Source organism: Emys orbicularis, chromosome 5, assembly GCF_028017835.1.
Source record: "Emys orbicularis isolate rEmyOrb1 chromosome 5, rEmyOrb1.hap1, whole genome shotgun sequence".
Lineage (NCBI taxonomy): Eukaryota > Metazoa > Chordata > Testudines > Emydidae > Emys > Emys orbicularis.
The window spans coordinates 119,905,339-119,921,528 of NC_088687.1; the positions used below are offsets into that span (position 1 = coordinate 119,905,339).

Here is a 16,190-nt window from a genome sequence, read left to right on the forward strand (position 1 = left end):
GTAAGGCATTTCACTTGGTGCTGCATAACATTTTGATTATTAATCAAAATGATATCAAATTGACATGGTACACCTTAAATGGATTAAAACCTGGCTACCAAATAGGTCTCAACATGTAACTGTAAACAGGGAATCATCATCACCAAGCAGGTGTGTTTCTAGTGGGGTCCTGCAGGGATTGTTTCTTGGCCCTCTGCGCACTGCCCCCACCCCGAGCGCTGCCTCCGCAGCTCCCATTGGCCAGAAACAGTGGCCAATGGGAGCTGCCAGGGCAGCAGCTGCGGGCGGAGGCAGCTCGCAGAACTGCCTGCCACGTCTCCACCTAAGAGCATTCGGGACAGGTCGCCGCTTTTGGGAAGCCACCCGTGGTGAGCAGCTCCCGGATCCAGCACCCTGCACTCGCTCCCATGTCCCAAGTCCGTTCCCACACCCAAATTCCTTCCCAGAGCCCTGCCGGTCCCACGCCAACCGAACTATAAACCGGATAAAACAGCTTTTCCTGTATTTAGTTTAACAAAGAGAAGATTAAGGAGTGACTTGATTACAATCTATAAATGCCTACATGGGGAACAAATATTTAATGACGGTCTCTTCAATCTAGCAGAGAAAGGTATAACACAATCCCCAATGGTTGGAAGTCAAAGCTAGACAAATTCAGATTGGAAATAAGGAATACATTTTTAACAGTGAGTAATTAACCATTGGAACAACTTACCAAGGGTCACGGTGGATTCTCCATCACTGCACATTTTTAAATCAAGATTGGATTTTTTTCTAAAAGATATGCTCTAGGAATTATTTTGGGGAAGTTCTATGGCTCGTGTTCTACCGGAGGTCGGACTAGATGATCACAATGGTCCCTTCTAGCCTTGAAATCTATGAAATCTGTATATTTTGGGACAGTTTATGACTTCCCTTCTAGTCACATAGGCCTTCATCAATGGTCCTCTCCTCTTTTTTACTGTTTTTTCCAGAAGCTGGGAATGGGCGACAGGGGATGGATCACTTGATGATTACCTGTTCTGTTCATTCCCTCTGGGGCACCTGGCATTGCCCACTGTTGGAAGACAGGATACTGGGCTAGATGGACCTTTGGTCTGACCCACTATGCCCGTTCTTGTGTTCCACATCTTTATCATTTCATGGTGTCATGCATTCACATGGATTAAAGTATCATTTCTTTGCTATTGACTCTCAGACCTACTTCTACACCTTGGATCTGTTTTGCACTGTCCAATTTTGCAGCTCTCGCTATCCAGAAACCAGCAATATAGATATATTGTTTGATACAATATTGTACATAATATCTGTAATAGGTGCCAGGATACAATGTTTGATAATGTTTTTCACAGTTACCCGGAATATTCTCTTCTTTTTGTTCAAGATGTCATCTAGAAGGCATTTATAGACAGAAGTTATGAAGCTAGACTAAAAAAGGGTCACTGTGTTCTTAACTTTTTGAACCAATATGAACAATTCTAGACTTCACACTTCAACATTTTCCTTCATTACTTTTCCTGTATGTGACTGTTGTAGCTACGTGAAAGATACATAGAGTATTGTATCTTTCACGGCACCGGGATACAGTGCAATGGGATAACATTGTTTGGGATGATGCAGACTGCTATTCCCAGCAACCAACTGTATGGGCCAATGCAGAAGAGAGATAGAACATGGCCTCAGCTGCTTCTTACTCCCTCTGGGGCAATTAGCATCTTGGAAGAGGCAGAGAAGGAAGGGAGTTCAGGGGCTCAGATTGACCCAGGCACTTATGTCTGGTCTCCACACAAGTGCCAGGCAAAACTAGTCCTTGCTGTTTGTAAGCACTTGAGATCCCCTGTGGAGAGGTGCTATACATATGCATGGACAGTGTTACTGCTTTTGTATCAGTGGCAAGATGTAAAGAAATTAGGAAAAACACATCTTCCTGGTTTTTCTCCTTAATTTATGAAAAGACATGTCTGCTACATGATATCCACTACTGTGTAGACCACTGGTACAGTATGTGGGGTGTTGTTTTAGCTTTGTTAAATGACAAAATAAATATAATAAAAGAAAGAGAGAAAACAATGCAGCATAAGAGTCACAATTTTAATTGTAAATCAAATATTTGCATCAGTCTGGGTGAGTATTATGTGATAGATATTCTGTGACAGGCCATCAGGCTGGCACTCTAACAGGAACAATCACTGGTGATGCTATCATTTGAGTCACAGAGCTCAATATTTATCTGCCAAAGAAATAGTGAGGATATTTATTCTGCAGCAATCCATGTAGTTTTTCATTCTACTGCGCATTTTGAAATGCTTATAGCTATTATCATTAGGAGCACAAGATTGGCAAGCTGGTTGTATGAAGTATGATTATCTTTTTCAATAAGGCATTTCCCATAGTCTTTAACTGCCAGAAATGAACTGGCTAGGTGTGGTGCTGGGTACCAGAACTCAGAGCAACTAAATAAATGGAGATATCCTATCTCCTAGAACAGACCTTGAAAGGTCATCAAGTCCAGCCCGCTGCCTCCACTAGCAGGACCAAGTACTGATTTTGCCCCAGATCCCTAAGTGGCCCCCTCAAGGATTGAACTCACAACTCTGGGTTTAGCAGGCCAATGCTCAAACCACTGAGCTATCCCTAACTCATTCACTACACGCCCAACAAATGCAGGGTTCCTACAGACAACAGCCTCCTTCACAGAGCGAAGTCCATCCTGTGCACTGAATGAGAGAGGGGTTCTGTGGAAAAAATACTATGTGATCATGTAATTAAAGACTGTCCCATAATTCATACACAAAGAGGCCGAATTAAAGTTGCACATGTAACCTTAATTCTGGCATTTTCCTAACTTTTTCAATGCTTGACTTTGCAACCTTAACATTAATAAAATGTAGTTTTAATTTGTGTGTAATCTTATACAAGCTCTTTGGGACAGGGACCATTACTTTTCTGTTTGTACAGTACCTAGCACAATGGAACTCTGATCCATAACTGGGGCCCCAAGGCACTACTTTGATATATTATTGATTTGTATTAATCTTCTTTTTATACTGTGCACATTACCCAAAGCATCTGAGCACCTGACTGACCATGGCCTGTTGGGAGCTCACACCCTACAATAGTTGGGGGGAAATGCTAAACAACATTGGAAAACTGCATAGGTAGAGATTATCCAAGTTAAGTGGGGACTTCAATGCTCAATTCCAATTAATTTAAATGGAAGCTTTGAAAATTTCAGCTGTAGTTTCTACCCTTGGTAACTGATAAGGTATCATGCTTTGAAATAGTCACTGGACCATCAGGCTAGATCATCATAGGCTATTTGACAAACACACTGGAATGCTTTCAGCATCACACACATCTGGGGACAGTCTGCTGCTGAATACTGTTATGGATTCACTGGTTAGGGCCTTTAATTTTGCACTGACAAAGAAAATTTTCTTTATAAAAGAAAATTAATATGAAGCTTTAAGATGAGTCCTAACATAATTCATTTGCGTTTTACTCTATTCAATTAAGTAGATAGTACTAGATTTCTAATACTGCTATAGAGTAATGAAGGTGGTGATAATTTAGGTAACAGGTTACTCTACAGTGACTGTGAATTATTTTCAGCACTTTTCTAAAATTCTGATCCAAATGGATAGGTGTCAATGGTTAGTTGGGGTAGCTCTCTTTACAGCTCCACCTAGGTTGTGCCACAGACAGGTGCGATCCTAAACAGCATAATGCCTATGCCACTTTTTGCTTCACAATGTAAAAGCAACACAAGAAAATGAAGCCAGTGACAGCTTGTGGGCTTGTCTTCACCTACAGCTTTACAGAGCTGCATCGGTGCAACTGCAGTGCTTTAGTGAAGATGCTCCTAGGCCAACAGAAGAGCTTTTCCCATCGGCGTAGTTATTCCACCTCCCCGAGAGGCGGTAGCTATGTTGAGGGAGAAGCTCTCCTATCAACACAGCGCTGTCTACACGTGGGGTTAGGTCAGTATAACCATGTCGCTCAGGGGGTGGATTTTTCACACTCCTGAGCGGCATAATTATACTGATATAGGTCTATAGTGTAGACATGTCCTAAACCTGTGTGACCTATGCAATCGTATAGGGCTCCTGGGAGTGTAGAACCCTGTGCTATGTGCGTCAATCCAGCCTGGCAGCCAACTACAGTGTTGTCATCCTCATTCAGTGTCTCATGATTTTAGCATCAGAAGTCCATTACAGAGTTAGTATTCCCTACTTCCCTCAGTCCCACAGCTACATGTTAGCTGTGCTTCCTGGCTTGTTCTCCCTCCATTTTGTCTGCCCCAGCATGTTGCATGATGCCAGTAGTCAACAGGTACATCCACAAAGTCTGCTGGGGCACACAAGGTAGGAGCCAAGGCATCAGCCAGATGAATGGGACTGAGTCAGCCACAGCCTGCAGTGATCTGTCTTACTGAAAAACTTAATGGTGGCTGGCTTGGACCATCCAACTCAATTTGTTATGTTCAAATCAGAATGGTGAGTGAGAGTATGAGAGCACCTGCCTACTTCTGCTACATACCCTTTGTCCTACACCCTGCTGTCAAATAACTGGTGATTTGGTGCCTGTCTGCTGGCTTCACCTGCACTCCTGCCAGTCTGAGTCTTATTTTATGGTTACTGAATCAGAAACAAATGGAATTTTCTTGTATAGCCTCTTTCTTCCTGGCTTCCTCCCTGCCTGGGGAGACTCAGAAAAGGACCAGGCTGAAGGGGTCACTATAATCTGAAGAGAATATGAAGGTAGACAGGTGCCTCAAATACATGAAGGTGTTGGGGATGGGACTGGTTATAGGTAGGAGAGGTACCCATATATCTCCACAGAGGGCCCCACAAAACCTAGGGCCGTTCCTGAACAAAGCTACTGCCTCTGAAAAAATGTTGTCAGTACCAGCCATGGTAGAAGCAGGAACAGGGGTACCACTAAATAGAGTTCAGCACTGGGAACCATCCACAAACAAGATAGCTGGGCCCTCTGATACCTAAAGAGCAGCACATGGGTTGATTCCACCATTTTCCATTATTCCATTATTTTCCAACTACCTGGGCAGACAATTTAGTTTTTATTAAGAGGCACAAATCTTCCGTTTCATTTCTTTGCATTAGCATCTAAATATTAATGGTGCTGGGAGGATTCATGTGCATGTGCTGTCTTAAGTTCTATTTATACTTTGTTTCGTTTAATTTCAGGGCATGTTCACATCACTGACTTTAACATAGCAACTATAGTCAAAGGATCAGAAAAGGCTTCCTCTATGGCTGGCACTAAGCCCTATATGGGTAAGTTTTAAAGACCATTGTTAAAATACATACAGCATATTTCAATGAAGTGTGTCTAAAGAAGGATGTTCTGGTGTGCATGTATGATAACGCTAAGCAACTTGTGACAAGTGCTTTAGTGCAACTGGAAATGCATTAAGGATGTAGAAATTGAGGATGAGTTTTGCAAAACTTTTACTCAGCAGTGACTTTGGTTCAGACCAACGTCTCATTTCATCTGGATCCCCCGAGTTTGAAGATATGGATAAATGACTATAGTTTTGTTCCTATTTCCACCATTTGGGAATATTAGCTTTAAACACTTTAAGCCCATGTTCGTGTGCTTTACTGAGTTGGAGCCTTATTGAGTATCTCAAGAGCATGACTGCTGATTATGGCCCCAATCCAGTGTGACAAAGTCAGACCTGGCAGCTATAAGAGAGTGGTGGAATGCAGGTATATCAGCCCTAGAGTGGTGAAAGCCCCTTTGCCTAGGAAACTGAAAAAATGGTTACCTAAGGTTAATTAGAGATGCCTGAGTCCAATTGAGGGCTACCAGCCATAGGTGGCGCATGAACTGCTGGCTGGGGGAGGCTAGGCCCCAACCCCACGCCTTCTGTCCGAGGTCCTGCCCCTTCCACACCACCAGCTGGAACCCAGAGTCCCCCTGCCCAACCACAGCCATCGGCCCCTGCCACAGGCTAGCGCCCCTCCCCAGAGCGCCCCAAACCCCAGCCACAGCCTCCCCACCACCGTAAGGGTGGGTGGCGCGGCCGCAGCATCCCCAGCCCCGGAGCAACGGGAGGGCCGGCGGCGAGGCCACAGCCTCCCCAGCACCAGAACGACAGGAGGGCGGGTGGCGCGGCCACTGGGAGACTGGAGCTGCTGCCGCGCTGAGCAGGAAGCAGGAGGGGACAGTTGGGGGGGGGGGCGGGGCGGGGCCATGCCTGGCTGTTTGGGGAGGCACAGCCTCCCTCAGCCTATGATACCTGCTGCCCATGCTGCCAGTGACCTTTAAAAACCCCTCTTCTGGTGAGAATGAGGTGGGAGGGATGAGGAACAAGCTGCAGCAGGGAGAAACAATCAAGTTAATTTCTGTTTGGGGAAGGGCTGGCAACCAGAAGCCAGTGTAATAAGGCATCACCCCAGGGAAGGGGTAGGGAACTGTATTTCTTTTGTGTTGTGAGTTTAGGGTTTTTTTGCTTCAGAGAAGTACTCATGCATAACCTGAGGCTCACCTTGTAAATACTGAAAAATAAACCAAAGCGAAGAATTAAAAACCTCCAGAGTAGGACTGATTGACTCCAGTCCCCAACCACCAAAGGGAGAATTTCCGAATAATCTGAGTAACCATTCACATTTTAGCGCACTCACAAGAGTTATGTTTAAAGCATATAAAATTGTGGGGATGGAATCCCTTTAGCTGTTTTTCTATAATGGTGCATGCACACTGTAAAAAATATACACTTTCTTAAATACTGTTTTTAATTTGGGTCCTCCAAAGATTTAATGGCACTACCTTGAGTAAAACTTGACTGAGTTGATTGAAAACTTGATTGAGACTATTGTGAGCCACACCACATCAATAGTTTGATCTCAAGCTCTGAGCAAAACCCCCCCCCCCCAAAACAAACACACACAAAACCCCCCTGCAATTGTATCTTATATCTTCAGAACACTGGTGGGCAACCTGAGGCCTGTGGGCCACACGTGGCCCATCGGGGTAATCTACTGACGGGCCGCCAGACAGTTTGTTTACATTTGTACAGCTGGCCACAGCTCCCAGTGGCCACGGTTCGCTGTTCCTGGCCAATGGGCGCTGCTGGAAGCAGAGCGGGCTGCAGGGACATGCTTGCCGCTGTTTCCTGCAGGTCCTATTGGCTGGGAACGGCGAACCACAGCCACTGGGAGCTGTGGCCAGCCGTGCAAATGTAAACAAACGGTCTGGCAGCCTGCCAGCGGATTACCCTGATTGGCCGCATGTGGCCCACGGGCCGCAGGTTGCCCACCACTGCTCCAGCACCTGTGCCTCAAATGACTCCAAGTTTGGGTCATTAACCCCACACTGCAACTTCTTAAGGCACATCAGCTTTCAAAGAAATACAACTAAGCATGTCAATTTTAGAGGACTTAGAAAGGTCCATCTTTAAACAGATGTCATGAAGCAATCTTAACTTATAGTGGTGCTCCCATGCCACTATAACGCACAAATTATTGTTACTTAAATTCTTCAGCAAGACTCCTGAATACTGGAGATTCTTCAGAGGACTCAGATAAATGAAAAATAGAGGGAGGGGACTATTAATTTTAATGTGAAAATGAATAAAACAATAACTTTAGAATCTTCTATGTTTAATATTATATTCAATTAAATGAATTTTATGATATCCTTAAATTTGTAGTCTTCAGTGGGCTGCAGAAATTTATATTGAAAATGCACAACTGTTATATAAGTTGTTAGGGAAAAGCTGGAGGTTTGGGTATTTGGTTAGGGGACAGGTGGGGTTTTAGCTCCAGTATGATGTGGCAGATTATCTGGGTGTGTAGAATAAACAGATTGTCTGGATGTTCAAATTATCTGCAGTGAATTGGTTAAAAATATTGATATTGAAATGTACATGATTAGATTCCAATGAGATGAATAGGAGACTGAGCACCTCTTGAAGCTTGTTTCAGGCTGTCTGCACACTCAGGCAGACCCCACTTCCTGAGTTCATACTTGGCTCATGTTTGAAAGTGTTTCTTCACATAAGAGCTAGAAACATAACTTTTCAAATTTGGATTCTGCAAGACAATTCTGCAGTAAAGGATGAGTACACAGGGCTCTGCTGTGAGCTTATTGACTGCTACTCTAGGGGCCAGCTTGTGCATTCAAACCAGTGGCCTGCACTAGCCACTGTCTCCTGGAATTTCCAAGATGCAGGAGGAGCAACATATGCTCCTCCCTATAGTTGGCACAATCCATAGACCAGTGCAGGAGGAGGCAAAATGCCTCCCAATCCCCCTCTAGGGCGGCTAGTGATGCTAGCTAGGAGCATTTCTTGTATTCCGAGATGCACGTGGTAATACAAATAAATAATAATAATAACGGCTGCAATTATGGTTCGGCCCCACTTCATACACCCTTCCCCCTTGTGCCCAGTGCAGGGACTGGCCACATCAGTATCTAAAGAAATTCTTCCTAAATCTCTTAATTACCCCGTTCCCTTATCGTTTTGCCTCTTCTTCTTTAATTTAACATTAAGATAAATAGCTTTGGTATCCTCTCTCTTTTCTATTCCTTTCAGAATTTAGTTCAATTACACAGCAGTGAGTCTGGTGCCTCCCTCTCCCCAACCTCCCCCCCCACCCCCAAAAAAACACCAGAAAAACCTCAGTACGAAAGAAATTGCAAAAGAGAAATGCTATCTCTAGCCCTTTAACTAGAGATTATCAAGCCCCTCCGTCGTCCTGCTTTCCTTCTACTGTATCTTCCCCATATCTTGGAAATACAAAATACAGCAAAAGCCACAAGTTCAAAGCCTTCATTACTCTGCCTGTCAGAGGAGTTTCAAGCCTTGGATTCATTTGTAAATGTGAGAAAGCATTTTTTGCATAGCCTGTAGGGCTTTTTGAACTGTTAAAATTATCTGTTTCAGTGTGAGAAGTGAGGAGTGTGGATGCTCTGCAGCTTATGATGGGTATCAAGGCTGCAAAAAAACAACATTACTATGCCAGACAGGGCCTGATCCTGATCTCACTTGTACTGGGTTTTGCCTTTGTAACTTCACTGAGTTTGCTTGATTTACTCCTGATTTATGTGGGTTATGTCAGAGGAAAATCAGACTCTTAGCAAAATGCTAACAATTAATTGCAATGTTGGTATCAAAGTTCTAGTTTTTATTTGTGCTAGTTAGTTGAAACAAAGATATTTTCTAAAAAGTTCACAGACTCTGCCACAGACTTTCTATATAACCTTGGGCAAGCCATTTACACCAGGTCTAAACTAGGAGAAGAGGCCATGCTTTAAAACATGTTGGGGAACATGCTTTAACATAATTTTAAACAGGACTTTGTACCTAGTATAGACAGGGTAAGTTGTTTTTTTAAAAATGTGTTAGCTGATTGTGGTCAATACTGGTTGAGGTCAATGCACTTTAAAACACAGCCTATTTTCCCAGTCTAGACATTGCCTCAGCGTCTGATTCTGCACCATTAGCTTAGTATGACTTCATGCAATGGTTTCAGAATCTGTCCCTAAACTTCTTTGTGCCTGTTTCCCTATCTATAAAATAAGTGCCTTCTTATTCACTGGAGCAGATCCCAAGGAGCACACTGCACCTCTGCTTCAGGGATTGTCCTGACTACCTACCAATCCATTTCAAAGAACAAATAAATGTTTTTGTTCATAAAGCCACGTTAGACTGAAACTTTAGCTACTTTAGACAGTCTCTCCTTGCATTTTACCCCAGTAGCTGATGTTTTCAGGTGATCTTCATGCATAGACACAAGTAAAACACCCCCATTTAAAGTTTCCCATTTCCTAGAACTCTTTACTAAGCCTCTAGGGAGTCCTACCCTATGGACTACAATAATAACGGCTCCCGGAGCCCTCTGACACCATTTCCCTGCATGCTTGTAGTCAGAGGTGGGGACAGAATGGACTAGGAACTCCTGCTGAGGCCAACAGGGATTGAGCAGTTTGTTGGGTCAATGATGAACTGGGGCTGCTCAGCCTCTCAGTGGGATAGGACTGCCTGACTCAGACAGAGAGAAGAGACTAGTTTTAGTTCCAGGTACTGTTTAGTTCTTTGAGTTTTGAGCTGAGAAGGAAGCAGAACAGCTCACGGAGTCCCTGATTAACTCCCCTCCCCACCAAAGGAATCTTTTAACTCCAGTGGGGTCTAGTGCATGGGTCAGGCAGTTCCAGCCCTGCGAAGATCAGTGTCCAGAGTACTCCCAATAAATATATATTAGAAATCATGTTTCTCACCTACTGCTGAGTTTTTGAAAAATTTAGTTCCAAATCTCCTATATCAGCTGTAGCTTGAGGATGCTGATAGGAAAAACAATCACTATAATTTTTTATTGTCAGAACACCTCTCAGAAAATGCATAGGCTTGCAGGCTGTCATTCCCCTCTTCTCTGGCAGTCACTGGAGGAGGTCACTTTATATGTCAGATCTTTTATTTAGTGGCTGGCTTTTGACTGACATATCTGCTACCAACCACTAACTGAAATGTTTTAGTGACATGGGTCACATCAAACCTGCAGTGTGAATATCTGTGAGGAGAATAAGAGTGTGATGATCCTTACCAGAGAGATTTTACTTCTTGTAAGGTCACTATCCCAAGTCCACAGCTGGAATATGACTTTTGTTTTTACTTCCTTCAGGTGACTACTTGGTCTTGAGTGTGCTTAAAAAGTTTTGGAATTTCAGGAAGGAAGACGCTGTGTAACTGCTAGGCATTTCCAGTACTAACAGAGCTTTCTGAGCAACAAGAGAAGGTTTTGGACCACATTTTTAAAGAGAAAGGAGTTAAGGACATAGAGGTAAATGGTAATTGGGATAAAATACAACATGGTTTTACAAAAGGTAGATCATGCCAGACCAACCTGATCTCTTTTTTAAGAAGATAACTGATTTTTTAGACAAAGGAAATGCAGTAGATCTCATCTACCTGGACTTCAGTAAGGCATTTGATACAGTTCCATGTGGGAAATGATTAGTTAAATTGGAGAAGATGGGGATTAATATGATAATTGAAAGGTAGATGAGGAACTGGTTAAAGGAGAGACTACAATGGGTTATACTGAAAAGTGAACTGTCAGGCTGGAGGGATGTTACTAGTGGAGTTCCTCAGGCATTGATCTTGGGACCAATCTTATTTAACATTTTCATTAATGACCTTGGCACAAAAAGTGGGTGTGTGCTAATAAAATTTGCGGATGACACAAAGTTGGAAGGTATTGCCAGTACTGAGGAGGACCAGAATATTATGCAAAAAGATCTGGACAACCTTGAAAACTGGAGTAATAGAAATGGGATGAAATGTAATAGTGCGAAATACAAGGTCATGCACTAGGGACTAACCAGAAATTTTTTTGCTATACGCTAGAGGCGTATCAGTTGGAAGCAACAGAGAAGGAGAAAGACCTGGGTGTAATAGTTGATCACAGGATGACTATAAATCATCAATGTGATGTGGCTGTTAAAAAGGCTAATGCAGTCCTAGGATGCATCAGGCAAGCTAATTCCAGTAGAGACAGGGAAATGTTAGTACCATTATACACGGCACTGATAAGACCTCATCTGGAATACTGGTACAATTCTTGTCTCCCATGTTTAAACAAGATGAATTAAAACTGGAACAGGTGCAGGGAAGGGTTAATAGGATGATCAGAGCAATGGAAAACCTACCTTATGAGAGGAGAGTCAAGGAGCTTGTCTTGTTTAGCCTAACCAAACGAAGGCTGAGGGGAGATATGATTGCTCTCTATAAATACATCAGAGGGATAAATACTAGGGAAGGAAAGGAGTTCAAGTTAAGCGCCAGTGTTGACACAAGAACAAATGAATAGCAAATATTCTCAACAGCCTGAGATGGGACACTAGATGGGAAGGGCTCTGAGTTACAACAGAGAATTCTTCCGCAGGTGTCTAGCTGGTGGGTCTTGTTGACATGCTCAGGGTACAACTGATTGCCATATTTGGGATCAGGAAGGAATTTTCCCCAAGGTCAGATTGGTAGAGATCCTGGGGGGTGGGGTTTTCACCTTTCTCTGCAGCATGAGGTATGGGTCACTTGCAGGTTTGAACTAGAGTAAATGGTGGATTCTCTGTCACTTGAAGTCTTTAAATCATGATTTCAGGACTTCAATAACTCAGCCAGAGATTAGGGATCTATTACAGGAGTGAGTGAGGTTCTGTGGCCTGCAATGTGCAGGAGGTCAGACTAGATGATCACGATGGTCCCTTCTGGCTTTAAAGTCTATGAATCTATGAGTTTATTAACTGTACAAAGTGGCCGTCAGATATGGGTTGCAGCCAACATTCTCCTACATAAAATATCAAATCATATTATAGGGCATGCCTGTTCATAATATTGATGCTACATCCCTCCAATATGTTTGGTTAATTTTTAAAAGTATTAAAATGTGTGAATTATCTTAATTCTATATATCATTTTATTTATTTTGCATAAACGTTAACATTATTTGAGTCCTACAAATCTCTATTTAGTGACTGAACTATAACTCCGTTTTGTTTGGCAGAGTTTCTACATGTATATATTCTTTACTTCATGCATTAGAGTTTATAGAGGATAGTTCAGTTCCCACACAGAGGTTTCCTATTGTTTTCTCTTTTGTTTCAGTTATCTGAATAATGCAGCCTGACTTCATTTAATATCAAACTAATAAAATAAATTTCAGGACACAAATCCACCTAACAAAATACAGAGCCAATAAAATCTACAGTAAATTATCTGAAAAATTCATAGCTACATCTAGCTACTTTGCATGCTGGTTATCTCTGATTTCCACAGCTCATTTTAGAGGTCATTGTCACACTGAATTATGACTGTTCAACTGACAATGTTAGAGAAATTTGGATTTACCAGGAGTCCTATTCAACATTTAATATACATCGAGTCAGGCATATATTAATAGTGCATAGAAGTACTATCAGAGGCAGAAGAAAGCTGGTTAATGTTCTGACATCAACCTTAAACCTTACAGGTAAAGCAAAAATATTGTGTAGGGCTGAATTCTGTTCTGATGTAATTACATTGAGTGAAGTGTAGAACACAGGGTGTGAATGTGGTGTGGGATTTTTAAAAAGCATTCAGCACTGGCCTAATTCTGCTCTTACTGAAACTGATGGGAGTTTTTGGCATTTGCTGCTTTGGGAGCTAATTTAGGCCAATGTTTCAGCACTTTTGGAAATCCCAGCCTTGGCCTATAACATTTAATGGTTTGATTGCTGATCTACCAGTGCTTTTTGGAATGCAAGAAAAAGTCATGATTCCTGCATGAGCAAGTTAACTTCTGAGTGCTCATCTTCATAAGGGATTAAGCAAGAGCTCCAATGGGGGTGGGCAGGCAAATAATTATCCCCCTTCTATAGACAGATTTCTGTGACTTATCTGGGGAGCACAATGGTGTAGTGGAGTAAACGCTGACCTGGGAGTAGGGTACTTGGGTCTAATTCTAGTTCTTCCACTAACTTGTTGTGTGACTTTATGCAAATCAGTTAACCTGTCTAAGTTCCAGTTTCTCCACACATAAATTGGGGGCAATGACATTTGCCTGCCCCATAGGAATATTGTGAGGCAATAGCAAACTAATGTTTCTGAAATGACAAACTAAAGATTATAATGTTACATAAACCCAATATTATTAACAAAAGTCAGTGGCATAGATGGGAATAGAATTTGGAAGCTCCTGGGTCCGAGCCTTATACTCAACCCACTAGCTCATAATACTCTGCCAGACATTAATGCAAATGCTTGCTCAAAAAGCTTGCTAGAAAAGATGTGACAGTTTAACTGCAGTGAGGCCTTTGACAACACAAAATAAGGAGGACACTTAATTATGGATACATTTCATATTCATTAGCCTGAGACTGTTATATATTCATTTTAAATGTATAGGACCAACATTGTGTGTTAGACATCAGCATAATGCTGCCTGATTGAAGCTGGTCTAGAGATTATACCCACACACACACACACACACACATGTACACAAACATACGTGTACACACATACACACACAATTACATTCAGGACTTAAGTTGTGTAGTGGGCAATATTCTAAGAATAGATGCAAGAGAGACTGTATAACTACGTGGCAGATTAGTACAGTGCTATAGAATCAGTGTATGTATTCAGCTAATTTAATCTAATAAATATTTGCTCTGATGAAATCATATTAATATATGACGATTAAAAACTACTGAGGCATATTAACTACTGAGGGTGTGAATAAAGAAACAAAACCCTTCTAAAACAGCCCTTGACCAATCACTAGAAATTACCAGCATGTTCAGACTTGAAGTACCATTTTACCATGTACCACACACATTTAAGACAGATAATATCATATTGCCTCTATATAAATCCATGGTATGCCCACATCTTGAATACTGCGTGCAGATATGATCGCCCCATCTTAAAAAAGATATATTGGACTTGGAAAAGGTTCAGAAAAGGGCAACAAAAATGATTAGGGGTATGCTGACGTATGAGGAGAGATTAATAAGACTGGGACTTTTCAGCTTGGAAAAGAGATGACTAAGTGGGGACATGTTATGATAAAGATCTATAAAATCATGACTGGTGTGGAGAAAGTAAATAAGGAAGTGTTATTTACTCCTTCTCATACCATAAGAACTAGGGGCCACCAAATGAAATTAATAGGCAGCAGGTTTAAAGCAAACAAAAGGAAGTATTTTTTCACACAATGTACAGTCAACCTGTGGAACTCTTTGCCAGAGGATGTTGTGAAGGCCAATACTATAACAGGGTTCAAAAAAGAACTAGATAAATTCATGGAGGATAGGTCCATCAATGGCTATTAGCCAGGATGGGTGGGGATGGTGTCCCTAGCCTCTGTTTGCCAGAAGCTGGGAATGGGCGACAGGGGATGGATCTCTTGATGATTACTTGTTCTGTTCATTCCCTCTGGGGCACCTGCCATTGGCCCCTGTCAGAAGACAGGATACTGGGCTAGATGGACCATTGGTCTGACCCAGTATTGCAGTTCTTATGTTCTTATTTCAGCTTTCACATATATTAATAGAACTCAGCCAGGAAGTTAGTCATTATAATTTAGATTTTTGCTCTTTAGTAACAGATCCATGTTTCACACCCATAGAGCAATGTTGTGAGTACTACAGCATTATAGACTTTGATTTTGTCTGTATACAGATTCCATGTTGCTTCCAGATTTGGGGAATCTGGGCAATCCCCTAATGGCCTCATTTCCACCATTCCACCACGTGGAGAAGGGGCTGGACTTATGGGAGGCAAAAAGGAAAAGTAAACTCTGTGCAGTAGGAGGTAAACTGCTACTTACTGTCCAAACAAGTTGATATTTACATTTCCAGTGGAGGGGAAAAGTTGTTTTCTTTCATTTTATTTTTTAAACTGCTACTCTTCTAAATAGCAAATTACTTGCTACCCCTCTGATTTAATTTCTGCTTTCTATTTAATCCTCAATTGTCAGAATTACTAACCTTCTCTGAGATTTTTTTTTTTTTTGAATGAGAAGTGAAAATTGATATTGGAATACCGCTGTGCAAATGCTGAGAAAGCTGTTAGCATTTCCTCTGAGCATGTACAAATCTACAAATCTGGAGATATTATTTCAGAAACTGAGTTCCATTTGTCCTTTTCACTGAAACTACTGTATTAACCAGTATGGCCCTGAGTCAGCAAGGTGTTTAGTCCTGTGTCTAACTTGAAACATGAGTAGCCCCAGTGACTTCAATCAACTTAAAGTTAGGCATGTGCTTAAATACCTTGTTGAATTGGGGCATAAGGGCCAGATGTACAAAGGTATTTAGGTGCTGAAAGATACAGAAGGGCATCTAGTTTATTTTATAAAAGTGCCTAAGCAAGTTAGGCACCTAATTCCAATTGAAAGTCAAATGGGAGTTAAGTGCCTAACTCACTTAGGCACCTATCTGTAACTTTAGGAATCTAAATCCCTCGACATCTGGCACTAAGGCTCAGATTCTCAAAGGTATTTAGTATCAGAGGGGTAGCTGTGTTAGTCTGTATCCACAAAAACAACGAGGAGTCCGGTGGTACCTTAAAGACTAACAGATTTATTCAGGCATAAGCTTTCGTGGGTAAAAAACCCACTTCTTCAGATGCACCTAACTCCCATTGATTTCAATAGGAGCTAGGTGTCTAAATGCTCGAAGGT

General features: G+C 42.0%; 1 protein-coding gene across 2 annotated transcripts in view; it reads left to right on the top strand.

Moving 5' to 3' along the window:
* Positions 1-16,190, top strand: part of STK32B (serine/threonine kinase 32B) — a 272,197-nt gene that overhangs the window by 197,632 nt on the left and 58,375 nt on the right. The window contains exon 6 of one of the 2 annotated variants that reach the window (XM_065405246.1): positions 5,208-5,297. The exons of the other annotated variant lie outside the window; for it this stretch is intronic. Coding sequence (XP_065261318.1) covers positions 5,208-5,297 — 90 coding nt within the window. The remainder of the gene's footprint in view (positions 1-5,207; positions 5,298-16,190) is intronic. 2 annotated transcript variants of the gene reach the window in all.